This window comes from Empidonax traillii, unplaced genomic scaffold (assembly GCF_003031625.1).
Source record: "Empidonax traillii isolate 1590-97213 ecotype Southwest subspecies unplaced genomic scaffold, ASM303162v1 scaffold271:size677799, whole genome shotgun sequence".
NCBI classification, from domain to species: domain Eukaryota; kingdom Metazoa; phylum Chordata; class Aves; order Passeriformes; family Tyrannidae; genus Empidonax; species Empidonax traillii.
The window spans coordinates 353,441-374,788 of record NW_020955464.1 but is presented as its reverse complement, the minus strand read 5'-3'; the positions used below and the strand labels follow the sequence as shown (position 1 = coordinate 374,788).

Here is a 21,348-nt window from a genome sequence, read left to right as displayed (position 1 = left end):
ATATAGCACGTCTGTGAACTGTCATTTATACTGGCAATATTCTAGCTCTGTTTCAATTTCTACAAGGTTCAAAGATACCTTCCTAAAATTGGGAATTTTTTATGAGCCTCCTTCTGCCAGTAACCTTCTCATGGCCTGTCCTCCCTTCTCTTACAAAGTTGCACTCCTGCCCATAGGGCTCAGGGTGGCCCCAAGGCTGGGAAGAGACTTCTGTATCTTCAGTATTTAGAGGTTTGTGAATTGATCACAATCCAAGCCTTCATGTACAGTGCATTTGTACTGGGAAAAAGTCCACTGCATTTAGTGAAGGTGATGAAGTTCACGGAAATATGTTTGTTCAGAAATTCAGTTTTATGAAATAAATAATGTGCCATGAAAAATAGAAGTGTGATGGCTGAGCTGTGATGTTCAATGTATAAATACTTCCTAGCACCTTGTGACTCACAACTAGAAAAACAGCAGGGCAAACGCCCTCTGTAATGTGATCATACCACTGAGCAGTGGTTTTAATAGGTTGGACAATCCCACAGTGTTAAAATGAAACATCTGTCCAGAGTGCTAGTGGTTGCAGATGCTGTACACTTTTTACTCTCACAGACAGCAGATATCACAAGACTTGGTCCATAGGGAAACGGTAGAAACCTCTTCACCTGATGTCATTCAGCACCCACTCGAAACCAGCCACCCTTATCCTGGATAAATCCTCACGTGGAGGTGCCTGTTTTCCCCAGAAAGAGGAGGAAGCCTACTTGATGATGTAAACTTGGTTAGGCTCACTGCAATGAACCCAGTCTAATACAGCAAAACACTTAAACACAAGCCCAAATCCCCTGTAGCTCCTCTAAGTGATGAGTATGCGTTTCATTTGGTCATCAGTTTAGGCAAAAGTCATTCCAAACTGTGTATATTTACATTTCAAATTGTGCTTAGTTCAGGGACTGGGGTGGTTTGCTGTACTAGGGCCTTAAAAGCTGATTTTACATCTGGTCAACATGTTCAATGCCTGCTCAATACACACTGTTGGTTAAACTGCAGCCACGTCCCATGTACCAACCCACTGCATTTTAAAAATTAATGTAGTATGAAAAATATTTACCTGATAAAGTATTTTCAAATTATCCATGCATCAGCAGTGAATCTTGGCTCAAGAGAAATCTGAAAAAAGGAGTTTGGGAGTGGAAACTCTTATGCGGCCTTAACCATAGCAGTCGAGACTCAATCAAAATTACTCCTTGAGCAATTTTTAAAGCACAAGAGGTTTTGTGAAGTTGAATGTACATGTTGAGGTTCTAACTCTTCTTCATCTTTCATTAAGTTGGCTTAGAATTTATTTTCATTCTCAAAGTGTTCATTATGTATGGAGCCCTTTAGTGTGCAGTGAAATCCCTCTGACTTCAGGACCTTTAGGTGGAGCACACGTGTGCTCCACTGTGTTAATCTCTTTCCCTTCAGCTCTCTGCCACTGTTGAAGCCAAATACTCCCTAGACAAACCATTAGTGATTATTTCTCTGCTTTGTAGTCTTCTGCAGACTAGGTCTTCCTTTCTTCTTTAACATTGTGGACACTTAAAAAGCCCTGTTAGATTTTTATGTTCCTGATCTTTTTTATAGTGTTACATCCTAAGCTAGTGGTACTGTAGTATACATAAAGAATTTCCATTTTTTAAAGTTTAATAATCTGTAGTTAAAATTACTTTGGACAGTATTGTTAACAGCTGGGTTTGAGTTAATACAAAATCAGATTCTTGGGGGTATAATTTGATATAAAACTATTTCATTATCATTTAAATTAGAATTATAAACCAGCACTGGCTCAGAAGTTAAGTCCTATAAGTGAGAGAAAATTAGGCTGACTCGCACTCTGGTACGCAACTTCCACATTGTATTCCATACGTACAGATTAACTAATAGTCTTATTAATAGACCTGTTCTGATTTTAAACTGAAGTAGCTCTGTTTATTAGTAGGAGTTATTCACTGGCATGAGATCACAATTAGGCTTACTATCTTAATTTCTCTCAGTATCTTATTTGGCGTAAAGTTACATAATAACACATCACTCTGGACATCACAAACTAAATGAGTTCTCTAGGGAAGAATATTTTGTATCAGTAAATCAAGCTCACAGCTGATTTCGGACAAGCAGTAGAAGCTGCAGTTATGCGTCAAGGACAGAATTTGAGTCCATCATCAGCCACAACTGCGTATTTAGTGTTCCAGGAGTAAATCCAGATTAGAGTAATTGCTGTTTCTCAGTTGGCGGTAGTGACCTGACACAAAGCCTCAAATTAAAGTGTTCAGTTTCCAAAAAGGCTATGAATGGAATTATTGCCTGTGTGGGACTTCTTGCTGAAGGGCTTGTAAGAGGGTCATGGTTTATATTAAATTAGCTAAATAATAATTAAAATAGTAAATAATAAATATATTTTTCAGAGTCACTTTTCTGTGAAGAAAGGAGCTGCAGCCTTGGGTATTGGTACAGATAGTGTGATTTTGATTAGATGTGATGAAAGGTAAGTGAAGATGTCAAATACAGCTCTTCTTGTCAGTACATAGAAGATCATCAGGTGCTCAGCTTAGAGAGAGCATGTAGGATGTACTCAACAGTTTGTATAATTTGCCATAACTGTCATCTTCAGCAGCCTCACACTAATTTATCCCACTTGAGGAACTGGCTCTGTCAGCTTCTTCATGAGTCTGTCATGGGTTTTTTGGAGTTCATCAAAAAAGTTGAAAGTTCCCTTCCTCGGGGGTTTCTGATATTTCTTTTTATTTCATCCTGAACTGAAACAATATCAAGCTAACATCCTTCTTTACATGTTGTGCTAAGGTACCGGGAGGAAGCTTGTTTTGGTCAAAACAGAGCATTTAGAGAGTCTCACATTTGGATCCATTAAAATGAGCAGAAGTGGGCCTTTTTTATGACTATATTATTTAGGAGGATTTGCTAAAGAAGTTCTATTGTTTCATGCCCCCACCATTTTTCATAGTTGGACTACATTTCACTCAGTGTCCTCGATGGGGACACCCTTACAATGAGATGTGAAGAGAAGGATCTTGGCAGCATTGTTGGCAGCTTAAGCCAAGGAGGATGATGGCCCTTGGAAAGGAGTAGCACAGCAGGAAACTAATCTACAGGTGTCACATAGGCTCCAAAAAAACAGTGGTAGATCCCAAATAAAATGTTTCAATTCTCTATGAAAACCTGCTTTACAAAATCAGCATCTTCTGATAAAGATTTTCAATTTTAAGGAAAAAACTTTCTATGGGGCAAAAATTAATAGACAACCCTTATTGATTCTGCTGACAGTCTTTTCAATAGAAAATGCTATTTGAGTCTGTCATTGTTATAAGGTACTGAATTGCTTATGTCTCTAGCGTAAGGTTTTGCTGCTATCAAAATTCTCTGCTCCCACATTAAAAAACAAGCACCAACTAAGCAATTTACAGTGCTAATCACAGTGCCTGCATATTGACTTGTGGACTTATTATCTCTATTAACAAAAGACTGAGCACACCTTGAAGAGGATTTAATGACAACGTCAGAACAACCAACACACATCAAAATAAACCTACAGTTATTTCTATTCACTAAAGACAAACGTGGATCAATGAAGTCGTCTTCCTTTTCTTCTTCATGCAAATTCAGCATGAAGATTTTCTGTGAAAACCACAATGCTTACTGTGCCCACACTGAAGTAAACAGCAGGATTACTGCTGTCTCACCAAATCCCAGCAGACAACACAGAGACAGAGCAGATTGTTTGCACAGGATGTGGGTTGGTGTGGTTGAGATGACCCTGTGTGAAGATGTGTACCTGTACACATCTGTGTACACGGGTGAAGGAGCACCATGAGACCTTTTTGATGTTTCCAGCATGAACAAGCTTACTTCCTGGTGGCTCTTTCCCATCCTGACCCACATCTGCCAAGTTTGCCTAGTTTGCTGGTAAAGCTTGACATTGCTTGGGCATTGCACTGTCTTGTCCATGAATTCCTGCATGTGAGACCAGGGGCTGGACAATCACTTGTCTTGGTAAAAAAATTTTGGGCAATGAAAGCATCTGCCAAGATCTGTATGTGTCTCTATTCACAAGCTTACTAAATTAGAAACTATTAAAGACCAACAACATCTGAATTATATTTTGAGGAGGAACTCTTTTTGAGCACCAGACAACTGCTTTTCTCTGAACTTGTAGACATGTCTGGGGGAAACTCACAATGAGTTGAATACTCTTTAGACCTTTCTTTGAATTTCTGCAAGAAAAATTGGGGCTAATTTTTAGATTTATAGAGGTTTTTATTTTCAGTTATTCCTTCAGTGGTTTAGTGCTTTGAATGTGCAGGAGAGATTTTGCAAAAAACTCAGCAGAACAAACCTATTTCTACTGAAATATCATCTTATTGTAGGCTATGTAAGGCTAAAAACTTAGAAAACCAAGAGCATCTTATCAAAATAAGTTAATAATTAAAAAAAATTACATGCATCGGAATATAATGAAAACAATTCAGGGGTTTTGTGCAAAATCAAGCCAAAAGTAATGATTTTATTAGTTTCGTGGTAACTACCATTTTGAGCTTTAGTAAAGGGGGTTCCTTTTTTATAGCAACAACAAATCAGGGCTTAATGAAAGAAAAAATCTGAAAAAGTCTTTAAAAATTGAGGTTAATCTAAATGTCCAACACTCAAAGCCAGTAAAGACTTTATTTCTATAATGTGGAAAGCTATCATGTTTGTATTGCTGTTATTCATGCTCTCTCTTCTTTGATAGTCTTGCTTGTGTCTAAAGCAAAAGAAAACCTTAACCTCAATATTCAGTAGCCGCACTGGTTTGTCTTATACCTAATTCATTTGAAGGATTTCCTAAATTAGCCTTCAAGCCTTATACCGCTGAGTCTGAATCTGAGGTCGATGGATCATACTAGAGGTGTTACAAATACAGCCAATGCAAAGAGCCTGACAGTGCATTTAATGAGTCTAGACTGGTAGCTTCTTTCACACCCTGCTTCAGGCAAATGCAAACGTGTAGCGCACTAAACCATGGAATAGTCACCCTGGGACAAGTTCACCTCTGGGATGGAAACACAGAGACAGCTCTATACAGCACAGCTGAGTTGCACTGCTCATGGCCATAAAGCTCAGCTGGCATTTTCTGTGCCTGCTGAGACGGGACTGTGGGATTTGACACCCCTCTTGGGATGCTGGGCTGATCATCTCCTTGGGAGCCTGGAGCTTAATCCCAGGACTGTGACATCGGACAGGACCAGGAGGCTGCATGGAGCAGCATCAGTCTTTAATGGGGGTGGCCATGAGATAACTCCTCTCAGTTACCGTCACCATATTTATTCAAATATATTGACTAAACAATTAGGATAAAAACTAAGACTAGCAGACAGAGCCTTTCTGTGCTCTTCACTGATGCATAACCCTTTGGCAAAAAAGTCAGTTTGCTGCTTCTTTGGGTTTCCTGTCAAGTGAAGAAGTAACAGCAAAAAACTGATTTCAAGATCAAATTACTGATACAACTCTCTCTTGCTCCAGAGGAAAAATGATCCCATCAGACCTTGAAAGAAGAATTGTTGAAGCCAAACAAAAAGTAAGTTTACCCGCTTTTCTTCTTCAAAGAAGAAAAGAAGCCAAGAATGGTACAGCTAGTTGTTTTGCTTTCCTTTGTAAAACAATACAGGCTTGCCCACTACATTTTTTTTTATTTCTCAGAAATGTAGCTTGCCAATTAATGAGACAAGAGGTGCTGAGAAAATAGCTTTAGAGCTACTTCCTAATGTCTATTTGGCTTTCTTTTTACATGTTGTTCTGCATAACATCCTCCTTTTTCATAATACCAGCCTATGATGTAGTTTCTCAGCTGAATATTGTCAAAAACAGAGTAATCATTTTGGGGAATTTATTATATTGTAATGCATTGAAAATATTCCTCATAGACTCACCAAATGAATTGAAAATAAACTAGAATCCACACATCTCTAAATATGCACTACTTTTGTATATGTTTGTTAACAGAAGCTAGAATTAAAACATCAGATTAAAGTATGCAATGAACTCAGCCCTATGCTTTCAACATTTATGTAAATACTCATTAGACACACAGCAGTCAAAGCTCATTAATAACATAGGTCTTCACTAAAAGCTCACTTTTTCCAAGAAAGGCAATACAGTAGATAAAAAAAAATAAGGAAAAATGACAATAGAGGTCCAGTCAAACCTGTGGACTATTGTAGAAAGAAGGTTGGACCTTTCAGATGGCTTAAACTCCAGTTCTACCAAAAAAAAGTAACCACTCTGGACCTCTGAGTACTCCTTATGAAATCAACAGAGCTTCAGATGAAATTAAAATAAAACACTGGTATAAATTTCGGCAGGCCCCAGACCTCATAGTGCAAAAGCGATGGATGGTGAGTGCTCTGCTGTGAGGCACAGCACGTAGTAGATGGAATCCAAACGATGGTTCCTGGACTCTGTGGAGGCTGCTGTCTTTTCCTTCCTCATGGTGTCTCCCTGCTCTGCATGAGGGATGGGGTTGCAGGTGAGCCCCACAACTCCCCTGTCCACTGCCCCGGGGGACACCCCCATGCACAGTGTTCCCACTGACAAAACTGGGACACCATACATCCAGGCACTTGCTGGGATAGTTCCAGTGCAGCCCAGGGCACAGTCCACCAAAAATGCTTCTCTCAGTGTGTTGGCTGGGTGAGGTTTGTTTTCTGTGACACTCTGCAGCACAGACTTTTTTGTTTCAAGCAGGTGGTGTGGAGCAGAATTGTTCTGTTGAGCCCTTACCTGTCTCATGCATCCTAATAAATGGAGGATGCTGGTTTGGAAGTTTGCTGCCACCTTAAGGTAGAAACTAAAATATCGCTGACATCTCAACTTAGAGAAAATCAGTCCTAACATAGCAGGGATGTCCTCCGGGAGACTCTTGTGGGCTCACTGTGAGGGCAGCACAAGGGGAGCTGGGGCTGCTGCAACCTGAGGGGGCTGCTGCACTCTGACCATGCAAACCTCTTTGCTTCCTTGCAGGGATTTGTTCCTTTTCTGGTGAGTGCAACAGCTGGGACAACAGTGTACGGGGCATTTGATCCTCTCATAGCTATTGCAGACATCTGCAAGAAATACAAAATCTGGATGCATGTGGATGTAAGTACCATCTTTCATGGAGGGCTGGATTACAAGGCATATTAGTATTAATTTATTAATTTTGGACAGTGTCGTCTTTTACAAAACCAATTGTGTTTGGGTCCTGTAATTAACATCCAAGCACTGACTTCCCACTTTTCTGAACGACTCAGGTCAGAGGGATGTTTTAGGAACTGTGACTGTAGTTGTACTTCTAGCAACTGGGACATTTAAAGATGACCTAGTTCAAGTGCTTTTAGCTTTCAGCTTTATCTCTAAATGCCATTAGTAAAGAAATACATAAGAACCATACTGAGCACTGGCTCAGCTTCTGCAGCAGCTGCAAAATAAATACATAAGGAAAAGTCTACGTTGATCTGGAATAAAGTACTCCAAATTGCTGATCGGGTTAATGCAAATGCTAGGGAAATTTTATCAGATTGGCTACTTAGCTTTATCCGGGCTCTTGCCCAGAAATCTTTCTGAAGGATCATCTTTCAGCCCTAGAATGGCTTCTGTGTCATTTTTGCAAATCTTTTCTCCAAAGAGGCTTGGTAATTGACTTTGGATAGGGCTGAATATCTTACTTTCGGATTACTGTGTCAGCCAAAATCAGTCCAATTCAAAGCAAGAATTTGTATTTACCTTAAATACTTCTCAGTTGCATGAAACGCCTACTTGTCCCAAATTTCTGTGAGGAAAGCAAATGAGTATAGGGCAAGCAGTACAGAGTCCAAAATATGATGAAAACTCCCCAGAGCAGCTGAGATCTCAGCCTGGTTTGTTAGCACCACTTAGTTGCTAAAAGAGAAAAGGCACCTTACCCAGGAGCAGCTCTGCAAGTCGTTAATTACAGCATGGGGCAACTCGATGTGCCATGTCAGAGGAGGTCAGAGGAGGGGCGAGTGAGGGGTTAGCAGATGATAAGGGTGGACGCCTGGTTTATGGCCTATTAACTGCTGTTTCCAAGGTACTGGAAAAAAATTGTTAGCACAGCTAATGCCTCAGGCCCCATCTGCCTGGTCATTTTGGAATGTGCCACATCAGCAAGAAAAAAGAAAGGGTCCCAAACTGATGTGAACGCACAGATGTCATCACAGAGAAAAGCAGAGTTCTCATTAAGATAATGTGTCTTGCCTTCCAGGGAGCGTGGGGTGGTGGGCTCCTGATGTCGAGAAAACACAAATGGAAGTTAAATGGCATTGAAAGGTATGATTTATTAGTATTAATAAAAGCAATTTATTAAATGCATTTTAGCGCACTTTTGATTACCGTAGTGATGCCTGTGAATGAAATTAAAGATCCGTGTTATCTCCAAGATATGGTAGGAAGAAATCATGCAAACTGTCCTTCCAGTTGAAGTAGCATTGCTAAGTGTCTTGCCTTTGTTCAGTGCTACAGTAGCGTGGCACTTTATTTTGTAGTACATCCAGCAGACATTTTATATTTGTTTTTCTGTTCTTCCACCATGCATTTACAGGTCCAGAGTTATTTCTGCAGCTTTCTCTGATTCAGTGTCCAGCATGATTTAGCAGTTGTATTTTTCTGAGAAATTAATCTTGGAGGTCTTGTGCACGGAAATCTTATGTATAAAATGGGGATGCTTCTGCAGTTTGGGCAGGTGTCCTGCTCTGTCACTTCTGGAGAGAATAGCCCTCTCCAGGCTGTGTTAATGATGTCTTCTCAGTATATCTGGGCCTGGATATATACCCGTAGTCATAGTCATGAGCTCATAAACATTGCAGATACATACAGATGAAAATAAGTGATTCTAGTCCAGGCTGAAAGGACTGAGAGTAAAAACAGCTGCTTACTCAGAACCTTTTAGTTAAACTATGGAAATCCTTTCTGTAGGATGTTAAGATTTACCTGCATTCAAAGAAAGACAAATAAAAAGCATTTGGGGGATTTCCATGAGCCGCAACTGAGTGGGAGCTCAGAGAGTATTTAGAGAAGTTCATACACGTTTGCCCTGTTTTGTATTCTTCCCAGTCACCTATTTAGTCCACTTTCTAGAGACAGTGTACTGGGCTAGATGAAGTCGCTCTTACATCAGTGTATTTCCTGAAGCTCATGGTATTTGAGAGCAAATCATTACTCCCTTCTGCCTTCTTTATAGATAAATCACATTGCTGTTCCTTGTCAATTAAAATTACAAACAACTTCCTCACCCTGTTCCTGGAGATTAGGAGGATGCATTGATGATTCAGTTCCTTTCTCATACATCTCATATGCAGAATTTGGAAAGCGGCCAATGGTTCTATGAATTTGATTTGGTTAAGACTGCCTGCAACACTCCAAAATTACATATCATGCATTAGAAGGACATATATCCAAGTATCCAGCAAGTTAGAAGAATCCATCTAGTTACCTATGAGGGTAGAGTATAGAACAAAGGGTTTGCCTCCCAAATTGCTGTTTAAATTGTGCTGGAATGAGAAGTTCAGGTTAAATCTATTTTGGAGAATTTTCCAAACAATATGCTTTAGATCCAGAACTCCACTGGATTTTATTTAGTCCTTTGATAAGCACCATCTCCATATGTTTGGCAGTAAATTAAGGAAACTTGTTTTTTCCAGTGCTGTTTCTCTGCTTGATGGACGCAGCGGCTCATTTCAGTTTGTCCAGATCTGAGATGTGGGAACATTTGGAGCAGATTGAACTTTTATGGACACTCCTGTTTCATGGTAGATAACTGAGTTGTTACAGGTCTGAATAGAAGAGAACAGAAGCTTGTACTCATGTTTGATAGGGACGAAAGGTACAAGGAGGGAGCACTAAGTGGAGCACACTGTTCTCTGAGTATTCACATCCTTCTGGTAACAGGCAGTCCAGCAGAAATGCCCATCACAGGCAGGAGGAGTTGCAGGACTATCCTTACTGTGCCCTCCACTCCCCATAGGGCAGATTTCAAGCTGCTTGAAGGCACCCTGGAGGAGGCACGTGCCCCGGTCTCTGGAGCAGATAGGTCTGGCCACCGCAGGAGTTTCAGCCTGGTGTCCCTCTTCCAAAGGCTCAGGAGGTGACAGCTACATGAGGAAAGTATGTTTGCAGTGAATGAGTGCTCCCATAGGATCTGGGCATCCTTTCCAGGGCTGTGGCTGGTCAGGGAATGCACTTCAGTCTGTATTTAGTGATGGTTGAGGGCCAAATTCTGCCAGCTGTGAATCTCTCTTGTCATCAATTTGAAATCTCCAAAGGAAATTTTGGTTTTTCTATCTTTGACCCACAGCAGAAAGAACCCAAAGGTACTTGGTGCTCAGTTATTTGGGCAAACATGAGATGCTTTGAAAAACATCTGCAGCTTTTTTTACTTCACTGTTTGTCTCAGCCAGCAATTTCTTCAAGCACATGCCGATGGCCAAAGCCCAGAATAACTGATAACAAATGAAAAATGGTGGATTTTTATTTTACATAATTATTTTTTTTCTGTATGCATTTGGTATGTAATTGGGTAAATACATGACCTTAGGGTAAATTAGATGTTTTAGACAGATAATTTACATCTGGCTATTGTCAGTAAATAATCCTTTTCCTTGAGAAAACCCATACCCCTATTATTACCTAGAGATCTCTTAAAGAATTTCTGCTCAATTTTGCGTAGGCACAAATAAAAATTAAAAAGTATCATATCAAAGGAAATACATAGACCTGAATGCATGTTCAGAATCATTAGCTTTGATGTTGTAATCAGGTGACTGACTGAGCTGATTAAAAGCTGCCAAATACTCAAAAAGCCAAGCCAAGTGGCCAGATGTTGCCTGTGGAAGACTTTTCCCTACAGATTTTGCATCAGGCACTTGCACAGTCCCATTTAAATAGCAAAGAAGAAAGCACAGAAGTACTGCCTGATGTCCATGTGAATGTTGAGGTTGCTTGCTTTGAAGGAGTGGAAGCAATTTGGCAGGACATGCATAAACCTGTCTCCAAGTCCTACAAAGGACAACACTGCCAGATTCTAACATACCTCTGTTCACATTAATGTTACCTGCAAATGTGTTCAGGTCCTTTAAGTTTTCACATGCCTCAGTTGACTGATTTATGCCAATTTATACCATGAAAATGCAAATCACTGCACTTGATGAAATACCGTGCACTGTGGATCCTTGATAGCCTGCCAAATAGGATGCAGATATATACATTTATCAGCTAATCATAATATGCAGTAATAGTAATCATAAATAGCCAGTCAAGCATAACACAAAATTAAAGTAATAAACAACTGGACAATCTTCCATTCAGCCCTCTCCATTGTCTCAAATGTAGGCTGTATTGTATCAGCACCCTGTTTATGCACAAAGTTTAGGCTGACAGCAATTTTTCCAGCAAGTGTGTCCCGAAGGGAGATGGGATCAGACACTTTTGTGGCAAGATGTATCAGTCCTGTGCTTATTACTGTGGTCATGTGAATTGCCATAGCCAAGTTAAAATTGAGGAGCTATGAAAATTTGCCATCATCAGAGAAAAAATTACTTTGGGCCAGGTTTTCCAAGTTACTCAGTTACTTAGTGATACCCAGAAGTATTAAAAGGAGTTTTTAAAAAAATGCCTTTGTGAGCTCCTTACTAAAATCTTGCTGAAACTGGAATCAGAGGGAGGGAATCTGCTAGTTTGCCAGCTTCCTATCTGCATCTTTAATCAGCTATGTGATTTTAGAAAGTTCATCAGTCAAGTGGGTGTTTTTAGGAAGTTTGCCCTATGTTTATAATGTGTAGATGACTCCCCAGAAAGTTTAATACTGATTGAGTTTAGTGGATAGAGCAATTATCCTGTGGTAAGTTGCCAGGATTGTCATCCAAAAACCAGCTAGCGTAGATTAGTCCCCTGTGAAGGCATTGCTTTCCTAATATCAACCCTGATTTTTTTCAGCTTTGCTTGCTCAGAAAAAGAAAAAGGTGTGGCTTGCTGTATGTTCTGATTATTTCTAAATGCCTCTGTGGTTTCATGTGGTTTGCTGTCCTAGGGCTAACTCAGTGACCTGGAATCCTCACAAGATGATGGGCGTCCCGCTGCAGTGTTCAGCCCTACTAGTAAGAGAAGAGGTATGTCACAATGTATGTGCTTCTCTGCTGCTTTCTGGCATTTTGCTTCTGAAAATCCTGGATACTGTCTTCATAAATGTGTCACAGCTAATATTTGCTAATGTGACAAAATTATAAAAGAAACTGAGAAATAGACCTCTGGTTTCATGCTCAGACTGTGACTGCAAAAAGAATTAAAGCAGCTGTCTAGCAGAAATAATAGAGCCAGTCAATGCCAATACCTTTACAGAGTTTTTTGACTTTCCATTTAAGATGTCCACAGTTAAGTTGTGGGTGCATAGCTGTGTAACCCCGTAAGTTTCAGTGTAGCATAAGATAAAACTCTAGGCAAACTCTCATTCTCTTGGAATGAATGACATAGTATACATGCAGCGCAACATTTGGTCCAGAATTGAAGCATCTTTAAACTCTCTAGACTTTTGTGATATTCCTACCCAGCTCTGATCTATATATGCACTTCGGGGCACATGGAAGTAAAAAATGGTGCACTAAGTTCAGTTGTATTAAAAAGTAGACATTTCATTTAGCACTAGAATTTGAATTACCCTTCAAGCCTGTAGTTTTCATATAACATCAGTTACTGGGACAGCTGCTATACAACCACCACTTAATAGACCAGCTATCAAAAAGCTGGTTGCTGTTTTGCTAGCAGCTGTACAACAGATTGTAATGCAAAGTGATTGCACTTAGGAAGAGAGAAACTGGCTTTTATTTGCCCTCTGGGTCACTTCCCTGAGACAAATCCTGCCTGGCTGAAGTCAGTACCATCCTTGACCTCTAGTGAGAACAGATGGCTCAGATTAGGAGAAAGTCAGGGGTTTTTTCCCCCCTCTCATTTTGCTGTCTCAGTTTTGAGTTACACATAAAGATTAGACTTGATGATAAAAAGCCAAGTTTTGATTCTTCTTGGACTGGAAATTGCTGTTTTAGGCAACAGCCCTAAGATATACTATAAACTTGGTTGAGGTCTTAACTGGAGCCAGAATGTGGCTCTCTGCATTTTATTTTAAAACCTAGAAAGGAAACCTCATGCTTTCTTGAGCCAGGTTTCCTCACCTTGTTGGCTTCTGTCCCTCCCACAAAGCTGCCTCTCAGAATGGGATGTTGCAACCCAGAAATAGCTCTAGCTGGCTTTTTAAAGGCCATATGCTTTTCTGTCTGTTCAAAACTTTCTATACCACTTAAGCATCCAATCTGCAGCTGAGGGCTTTGCAGAAAAGAACAGTTCCTACAAAGAAAAAAAAACCAAAAAACCCCAAAAAAACAGTAAACCCCAGAATTTTAGAGACCAAACAGTTGAAAAGTGCTGTGATACTATTTAGTCACAAAATTATCTCAGTCTAACTCGACCAGAAAAGATGTCTTCCAAGAAAAGGAGGAAAAAGGAGCCAGAACGAAGAATAGAAAGCAAGATCCAAAAATGAACTTAAGCATAATGCATAATGATGCTAAGAAACACAATGTCCAGCTTTTTTAAAAAAAATGCCTTGGATCTAGGAGTGTATTACACATTGCTGGGTCAGGTAGCAAGGTGTCTCAGGCACTGAAAGGGATGTGAAAAACTTAGTCCATTGAACAACTAAGCCTAGTTTTGTCCTTTTTTTTCTTTGATCTTCCTTTTGCACTTGGACACGTATTCCACTGAATTTGGGTGTTTGTAGCGTCTTGTGCAAGGTAACCCTCAAAGCAGTAATCAATCATGTGTGCCAACATCACTTTGCTTGTGTCTTTGTTTCTATAAGGGATTGATGCAGAGCTGCAATCAGATGCATGCTTCCTACCTCTTTCAACAAGACAAGCACTACGACCTGTCTTACGACACGGGAGACAAGGCTTTGCAATGTGGACGGCATGTTGATGTCTTCAAGCTATGGCTGATGTGGAGGGCAAAGGTAGGACTGCCTGCTATAGATTTGTTTGCCTTAAAGTAATGCACACCAGATACAGTTGGCTTTTTTCTTATTGTAGTCATCATTGTAGAAAGTATCTGACGTGAATTTCACATATATAACATGAAAGAAAGAACACGATTTTATACTTTTAACAATTGAGTTTCAAAGCAGCACAGATGATTTTGAAACTTGAACTCTGTAGCTTTGCATAGCATTTGCTATATGTAACTGTAGGAGTCTAATGGCATAAATCATTTACCTAGGAGTGTTGTTACGAAGATTTCTGGAAATAAAAGGATGTTTAAATGACATTCAGAAATTAAATATGGCAAATCAAGACTGGAAAACCTAGTTTCATTGCATGCAGTAGATATGAAGCCATCTTTTGAAGGAGTGGAGGAAAACACATCAAAAGGTCTTCATTGGGAAATCTGTAAAACACCAGCTCTAACGATTAATTTATCCATATTTGTAGAATATTGTTAAATGAGTTCTTGCATGTATTTATCCAATCTGTTATGTCACGTTGCCTTAGGTTTGTTCAAAGGAGATGACATCACTGTTTTAATTTCCAGAAAGCCTTGTGCTTCATTAAAACTCTGAGGAGGTGTGGGAGTCTGTAAGGGAGGATGCACGTTTCTGTGGTTGCATTACCTGTTATGCTAACCGGGGACTGCAGAGTGGTAGGAGATTTTAGCCACATGTCTCTCTTTTATGCTGAGCCTTTCTCCCAGGGCTGTGTTAGCTCTATCCTGTTTTGAAATCTCTATTCACAGAGGGATAATGACATGGGCTTTTAAGTCAGTTCTGCACTGCCAGAACAGATTTAGCAGGGACATGCATCCTGTGCTCAGAAACATTTCTTCTGAAGCCCGTTTTTTCAGTATGCCTTGTACTGCTTTTTCTCTTCTCACACCCTGCTTGTAATATTAACATTACAAAATAGGATGTGTGTTTCTTAAAGAGTTTATCTGTTCCAGCTGTTTATTCCCCTTCCTTCCTCTTGAAGCTGAATCCTTTGTTTGAGGCATCACAGTTGGTGATTGCAGGAGCAATTATGATGTCACAGAGAGGATTATGACTTCTGCCAGAGAAGAAAAAGCAGGTTTTTTTTGCAGATCTTAAAGACACGGCTTCTGGGTTTATATGGTATCTGTTAGAAAAGAAGAGAAAAAAGTAGTAAAGAGGCAGTGCAGTATCTAAACAAAGTGTGCATTTTCACAGGCTTCAGACCGGGCTCTAAAAGTTTATCTGCCAATTCTATGCTTAACAAAAAAAAGAAAAAAAAAATTATTGGAAAATCCCCAAGAGTATCACCCCTGGAAGGTTAAAATTCCTTATTCTGAAAATAGTGGGAGACTCCCCATGTCTGGAACTCAACACCTTCTAAGGACCCTCCTCTGTGCCAGTCCAAGCTGTCCAAAACCATCCTCAGCCTCTCTGCAAAATCTGCGAAGGGCACCCTTTGTCAGAGGTGTTATTCAGGTTCTCAGCATAGTGTTCTTGGGAACCAACCAGTACCCAATGCTTATTTTGCAGAAGTGGCTACAGGAGAGTCAGTGGCAAGAGCTAGAGACAAGTGGGCTCTGCTTCATGAAGTGCCCTCCATCACATAGAATCAGATCCCTAATTGGTCTCACAGACACTTCCAAGAGGGGACTTGTGCTGATGTGTTGACAAGTGTTGTGTGGTCCTTCCGTTATTTTGATTCACAGAACAGATATTTATGTGACTTCTTTTCTTCATCCCTCTCTAAAGGGAACCACAGGATTTGAAGCACAAATTGATAAGTGCTTGGAACTTGCAGAATACCTATACAATAAAATAAAGAACAGAGAAGGGTATGAAATGGTGTTTGATGGAAAGGTATGTATTGCAACTTCTTTTTCTCAGTTGGTCAACACTGTTTGCCTTGGTTACCTATTGGGATGCTACTAACAGGTCAAATCAAACAGCATGAGACAGAAAGCAGGGACCCTTGTAACAAAACCTGTTGTTGTGCCAATACCTCTCTTCCTCATGGGATCCAGGGACAAGGAAGTTGAGGTGGCTGTGCATGAGTGTTCCGTTTGCTCAGTTTAACCCTGCTGAAACTAAACACTGGTATCTCAGCCTAACACAGCACACACAAGTAGAACCAGCTCCTGTGTAAAAGAAACAAGTTGCAGTTTCCTAATAGCAGAGTCTTTTAGGAGTGGGGGTTACAGTGCCCCACACAGCTCCAAAAGTACAGTTGTGCAAAGCGATTTTATCTGCATCCTCAGGTGGGCAGTCGCAGGGGACCTGGGATAACGTGGGGTGATCTGCACTGTGATCCCTGCTGTGATGTGGTGCAGCACAGCAGGGCAGGGGCTAGTGTTGCATGGGAGCCCAGTTGGCTCATGGGGCAGAGGTCGTACCTGTGTAGATTGCAAATATCTCTAGGCATGTTATTTCTGTGGAGGGAGTCCAGCTGAGATTGGACACCTGTATGCCAGGTGTTCTAGCTGGAGCACAGTGCCCAGGGCAAGGCAGTGCAGCCTGGGTTGGGTGGCTGTACCTCTGAATGGCACCAGACTATCTGGTGTTTGACCATCGCTTTGTGGGCAACCCTCTCCAGCTGTGATGGCAGAGGAGAGGCCTGGTAGACACCTCTGTCACAAAGTTAAGTGGTGTTTTGCTTGTAAAAGAGAACAAGGTTAAACATCATGATGTTTCTTCAGAGATTACAAGCTTATACCTGCATGCCACTATGGAATTGATTTTTCCCACCTCACACATCATCACTGAATTTGGTCCACTGGGTCTGATGATGAGTAAAGGAACTGGCAGCAGTAAGAGATGCTGTAACTCACACATTTAGCATCCAGCAAAAATGGACACAGCAAAGCAGGCAGCTGTTGGGAGATTGCAGAAGTGCACAAAATGTCAACTACTTCTTATTTTATACCTTTCTCCTTAGTGCTCCCATAGTCATTAAACAAGATAAGACCCTGTGGTGCATGCACATTAATATAGCAGCTAGCTGAATCAAATGGAGAAGTAATAAATTTCATTAAATGTAAGAAAATCTTGAACTGTCATGCACCACCTGTGGCTCCTGTTTACAGAATCAGATTCTATATTATTTTGTCATCTAATAAAAGTAAATGACACAGCCCTCACCTCTAAATTATCTGTAATAGACTCTTGCCTTAGCTACGCAAACCTTCCAGTCCCTGGAGGGGACAGGATCTGCAAAATCTAGATGCTTCTCAGAAAGGCATGAATATATTTGCCCAGCTGGATGATGTGTTTCTGCGTCAGATGTGATCTGACACCCTGAGAATAAATTGCTTAAAATTATCTTTTCTGCATTAATAATGATGATGACTCTCTGTGGACCACAATAATGAAAACCATTGACTGCTGTCACAATATGATGTATGAGAAAGAGGGAGGGCATGAACTTAATTGCAGTTGAGATATTACGAGCATTTCTTATGTTGTAAACCATTATTATTCTGTGTTTAGCCTCAACACACAAATGTCTGCTTCTGGTACTTACCTCCCAGCTTGCGTGGCATGGAAGACGGCGAAGAAAGAACGAGCCGCCTGATGAAGGTAAGCAGCGTCCTCCGGGATATCACACAAGGAATACTGAAACCCTTTCAGGCAGGCAGTCCCCAAAATGGTCTCCCAGGGCACGGTCACCTCATGTTGTTCTGGCAAATCTAATCTTCGTGGTTGTTTTACTGCAGGTTAGTCTGGCACCAGCTTGCTCTGGTCCCCAGGTTCGTATTCCTTAGGTTTACCTGATCTCTAGAGCATGTGTTTGCTCTGTGTGTATTTGCTGAAGTTACTGTGAACTGTAGTCGCTAAACCCAGCAAGTGCAGGGGAAGTTCAATAGTACTGCAGCACTTTGGCATGTGAAAAGATGGTTAATGATTGTAACCATGTTTTGAACACTACAAAAACCAGCAATACTGAGAAAGTAGCAGAGGGAAATTTCCCCAGTGATTTTATGAGCAGGACAAAGAAACAGGATAAACCCAATGTCTTTTCAATGAGGCATTCGTTCCTTAGTGGGAGTCAATGGTTTTGTCAATATTGAATGTGATTTCATTTCAACTGCTTCTTGTAGCTCTTCATACTTTGTAAGAAAAGAAAGCATACTCTGCTTTACTAATATGAGGATGAGAATGAAAATTATCATAATTACAATAATAGTAATAATAATCATCACCCCCTGTTCTTTGTTACTCTGCAGGTGGCACCAGTGATAAAAGCCAGGATGATGGAGTACGGCACGACCATGGTGAGTTACCAGCCCCTGGGAGACAAAGCAAACTTCTTCCGGATGGTCATCTCAAACCCTGCGGCAACTCACCAGGACATTGATTTCCTGATTGATGAAATAGAACGCCTGGGACAAGATTTATAATAACTGGGTGTGAAAGTCTGTTCCTGGACCTCTAAGTAGACAATTAAGTTGTCACAAACTGTGCGAATGTATTTGTAGTTTGTTCCAAAGTAAATCTATTTCTATATTGTGGCGTTGGAGTAGAGTACAGTTTAAAATCAAGAAACATGGCTCCTTTAAAGTCCTTTCCTGAGTTTTAGAATCCCTCCTTAATAATTAGCTGCACAAAAAGCTGCATTGAAACAAATAAGGAAGAACAGAAGATGCTTAAAATTTTATCCCCAGTTTTAACACAGTGTTTACTTTAAATTAAAAAGCAATTGGACTGAATGATGCCAAAGTTGCCCAAAATTATGACAAAATCAAATTGGGAGAAGCGGGCAGTGGGGGTGGTGAGATGCAGAATATACATACTGTATGTTTGAAAGTGAAAGGATTCTGCCTTTTTCGTAGTATTAGAACAGAATTTCTAATTTACCTATAGCAACATTTCAAATGTATTTAAATAGGTATAGTTTTACAAAAGGAAATATATATATATATATATATAAAAAAATCCTATTTTGTAAACTATATATTTTTATTTTATATGGGTTATAAAACTGCAAGGACAGAAGCTGAAAATTAACTAGGATTTTTTTTCTTTTAATGGAGGTGCCTCAAATATTTATTACTGCTTATTTTAAAATATAAGCCCTCATAATACATTTTTTCTCCATGTCATATGGGTTGTACATCTCCAGGATTGATTACTGAAAAACCTCAAGAGTACTGCAGCTCTTACAACCACTTAATAAGATCAATTACAGTACAACAATAGGATGCTATTATTCCTAATTATGTTTCCCACTTGGCCTAAGCAGACGCACAATCAGTATACAGTGCTAACCGAGACTGAAATAAGGTTGTATTGGGATGGTTTCTGTGTTCTATGTTTAAAAAGCCTATTAAAAAAAAAAAAGTCACATGTCTGAGTAAGTGCTTATCTCAAAACTTTCTGCTATGAGCACTCCAAAAACTACATGGAAAATTCTAATTTTCTGAAATTCTTACTAAAAAAATAGCATACAACCTCACAGCTACATTAAGAAGGTAAAGACTTCTTACAGATTTACAGTCTGTAAGACAAGGCCTAAATTAAATATGCCTGTAATCTGAGTGACAGGGATGAGATCTAAGTAACAAACTGTTTTGTCAAAGGATTTTCACAGTGCTGAACTCCATCCTTGTCTACAATGGCTTTTGAAGTTGCAGAAAAAAAATTGAGATAAGGCTGCATCTGCCAAAAAACAGCCACACAGATCCTCACAACCTTTTTAGAAGCACAACTCTTGCAGAATTAATTTGCTGCATTATTCCCTAACATTAGAGGTGTCTCTGGCATGGAAACTGAAATTTATCCTTTTTCCCCCCAATGTCTGGAAATGTTGGTAAGAGTTCTGGCGGCTTAGGCCTGTCTACTTATAACCCTACTAAAATTTTGGTTTTAACTTTGACTAAATGGCCAACTTGTGTTTGTAAAGCAATATTGTTTTGCTGTCTCTAAAATACTTGAAACAAAAAAAGAAGTGCAATGTGGTTTTAATTTCATCAGTAGATAAATGGAGTATTGATTCAATGTAATATCATGAGGACATAAAGAGGAAATAAATTGTGTCTGTAATTGTGTTGCCTTTATTATATTGATAGTACTGTTTTGTCACCTCAGATTGAGGCTGTGCACTTTAGATTTAACTGTACAATGTTGCAAATCAACATGTGTTGCTGTATAAGCTTGTACAATATATTATTGATACGTTATTATTTGTGTGGTAGTAGTATTGACTCTTGGTATTGTAAGAACTGCATTCACGCCCGTCCCTCTACTATATCTTTGCTTGGTGTTAACCTCTCCTTGTCAGCTTTTGGGCAGGCCTCTCACCTCACTTTAGTGGACTTCCATTGCTGCCTGCAATGCATATTGTTGCAAGTCAAGCTTTAGAGGAGATACCAATTCTATCAGGAAGGCCTTCAATGTGACCTTTGCTAAACGTGTCGAAATCAGCAGACCAATCACTGAAATACTGAGTAGAGCAGCAAATTATATTCTTTTTTCTTGCTGGGAAAAAGGCAAGCAAAGAACTTGTGAAGTAAAGATAGGACAGGGACAGTGATGAAGGTGATCAGTAGCCTGGTTACATCTTGCATGTGCAATTCCGTTTTAAAGTGCTAAGTGCAAACAATGTATTTATTACATGTATGTGCCAATCCAAGATTTACATTTGGTGTTCCAGGAGAACCAGCTTTTTTTTTTGTTTTTTTTTTTTTCACACATTACTGTACTTATTGCAGCCAGGAAAGAGCGGCGTAGCAATCTGTTCTTGTGTTTGACCAAAGTATCTTATCTGTGGTGTTGATCTAAATCCAAATAAAGGTGTAAAATGTGACTCTGGGTCTTTTCGTTAGCAGCACTGATGGGCACTCTGAGAGTTTATCACTTGTGCTATTTCAGAGCAAGGCCCCAATAAAGAGAATGTTTAATTGGAACTTTCTATGTCTCCTGCTGGATTTTTTCGTTAAGAGATATGAGATGTGTTCTTCTAACTACTGTAACATAAAAATACCAATTCTATCACCAGACCCTTTCTGAGGCAATACTCCAGACCCTTTTTTGAGGCAATACTCAGCATCACCATACAAGGGTAAATCTGCCATCTGGTATTCCTTAACATAACAAGATAGATTTAGTTGCTTTTTTCTCCTCAGACTGGGTCAATTTCTTTATGTTTTGTTTTGTCTTTTTATTCCGCAAGTACTTATTCCCAATTAACCACAGACTCAAATCAGCCTTCAGCACAGCAGGGAAAGCAGTAAGGGCACTTGCCAGGACAGCCCAGACTATACAATGGCAACAATTTA

The 21,348-nt window shown here is 39.9% G+C and overlaps 1 protein-coding gene across 1 annotated transcript in view; it reads left to right on the top strand.

Annotated features, from left to right (window-relative positions):
* Positions 1-20,976, top strand: part of GAD2 (glutamate decarboxylase 2) — a 41,519-nt gene extending 20,543 nt beyond the window's left edge. The window contains exons 8-16 of the mRNA XM_027889723.1: positions 2,433-2,512; positions 5,542-5,596; positions 7,039-7,155; positions 8,279-8,343; positions 12,098-12,176; positions 13,919-14,068; positions 15,827-15,934; positions 17,561-17,650; positions 18,298-20,976. Of these exons, the coding sequence (XP_027745524.1) occupies positions 2,433-2,512; positions 5,542-5,596; positions 7,039-7,155; positions 8,279-8,343; positions 12,098-12,176; positions 13,919-14,068; positions 15,827-15,934; positions 17,561-17,650; positions 18,298-18,471 (918 nt within the window). The 3' untranslated portion in view covers positions 18,472-20,976. The remainder of the gene's footprint in view (positions 1-2,432; positions 2,513-5,541; positions 5,597-7,038; positions 7,156-8,278; positions 8,344-12,097; positions 12,177-13,918; positions 14,069-15,826; positions 15,935-17,560; positions 17,651-18,297) is intronic.
* The last annotated feature ends 372 nt before the right edge of the window (positions 20,977-21,348 follow it).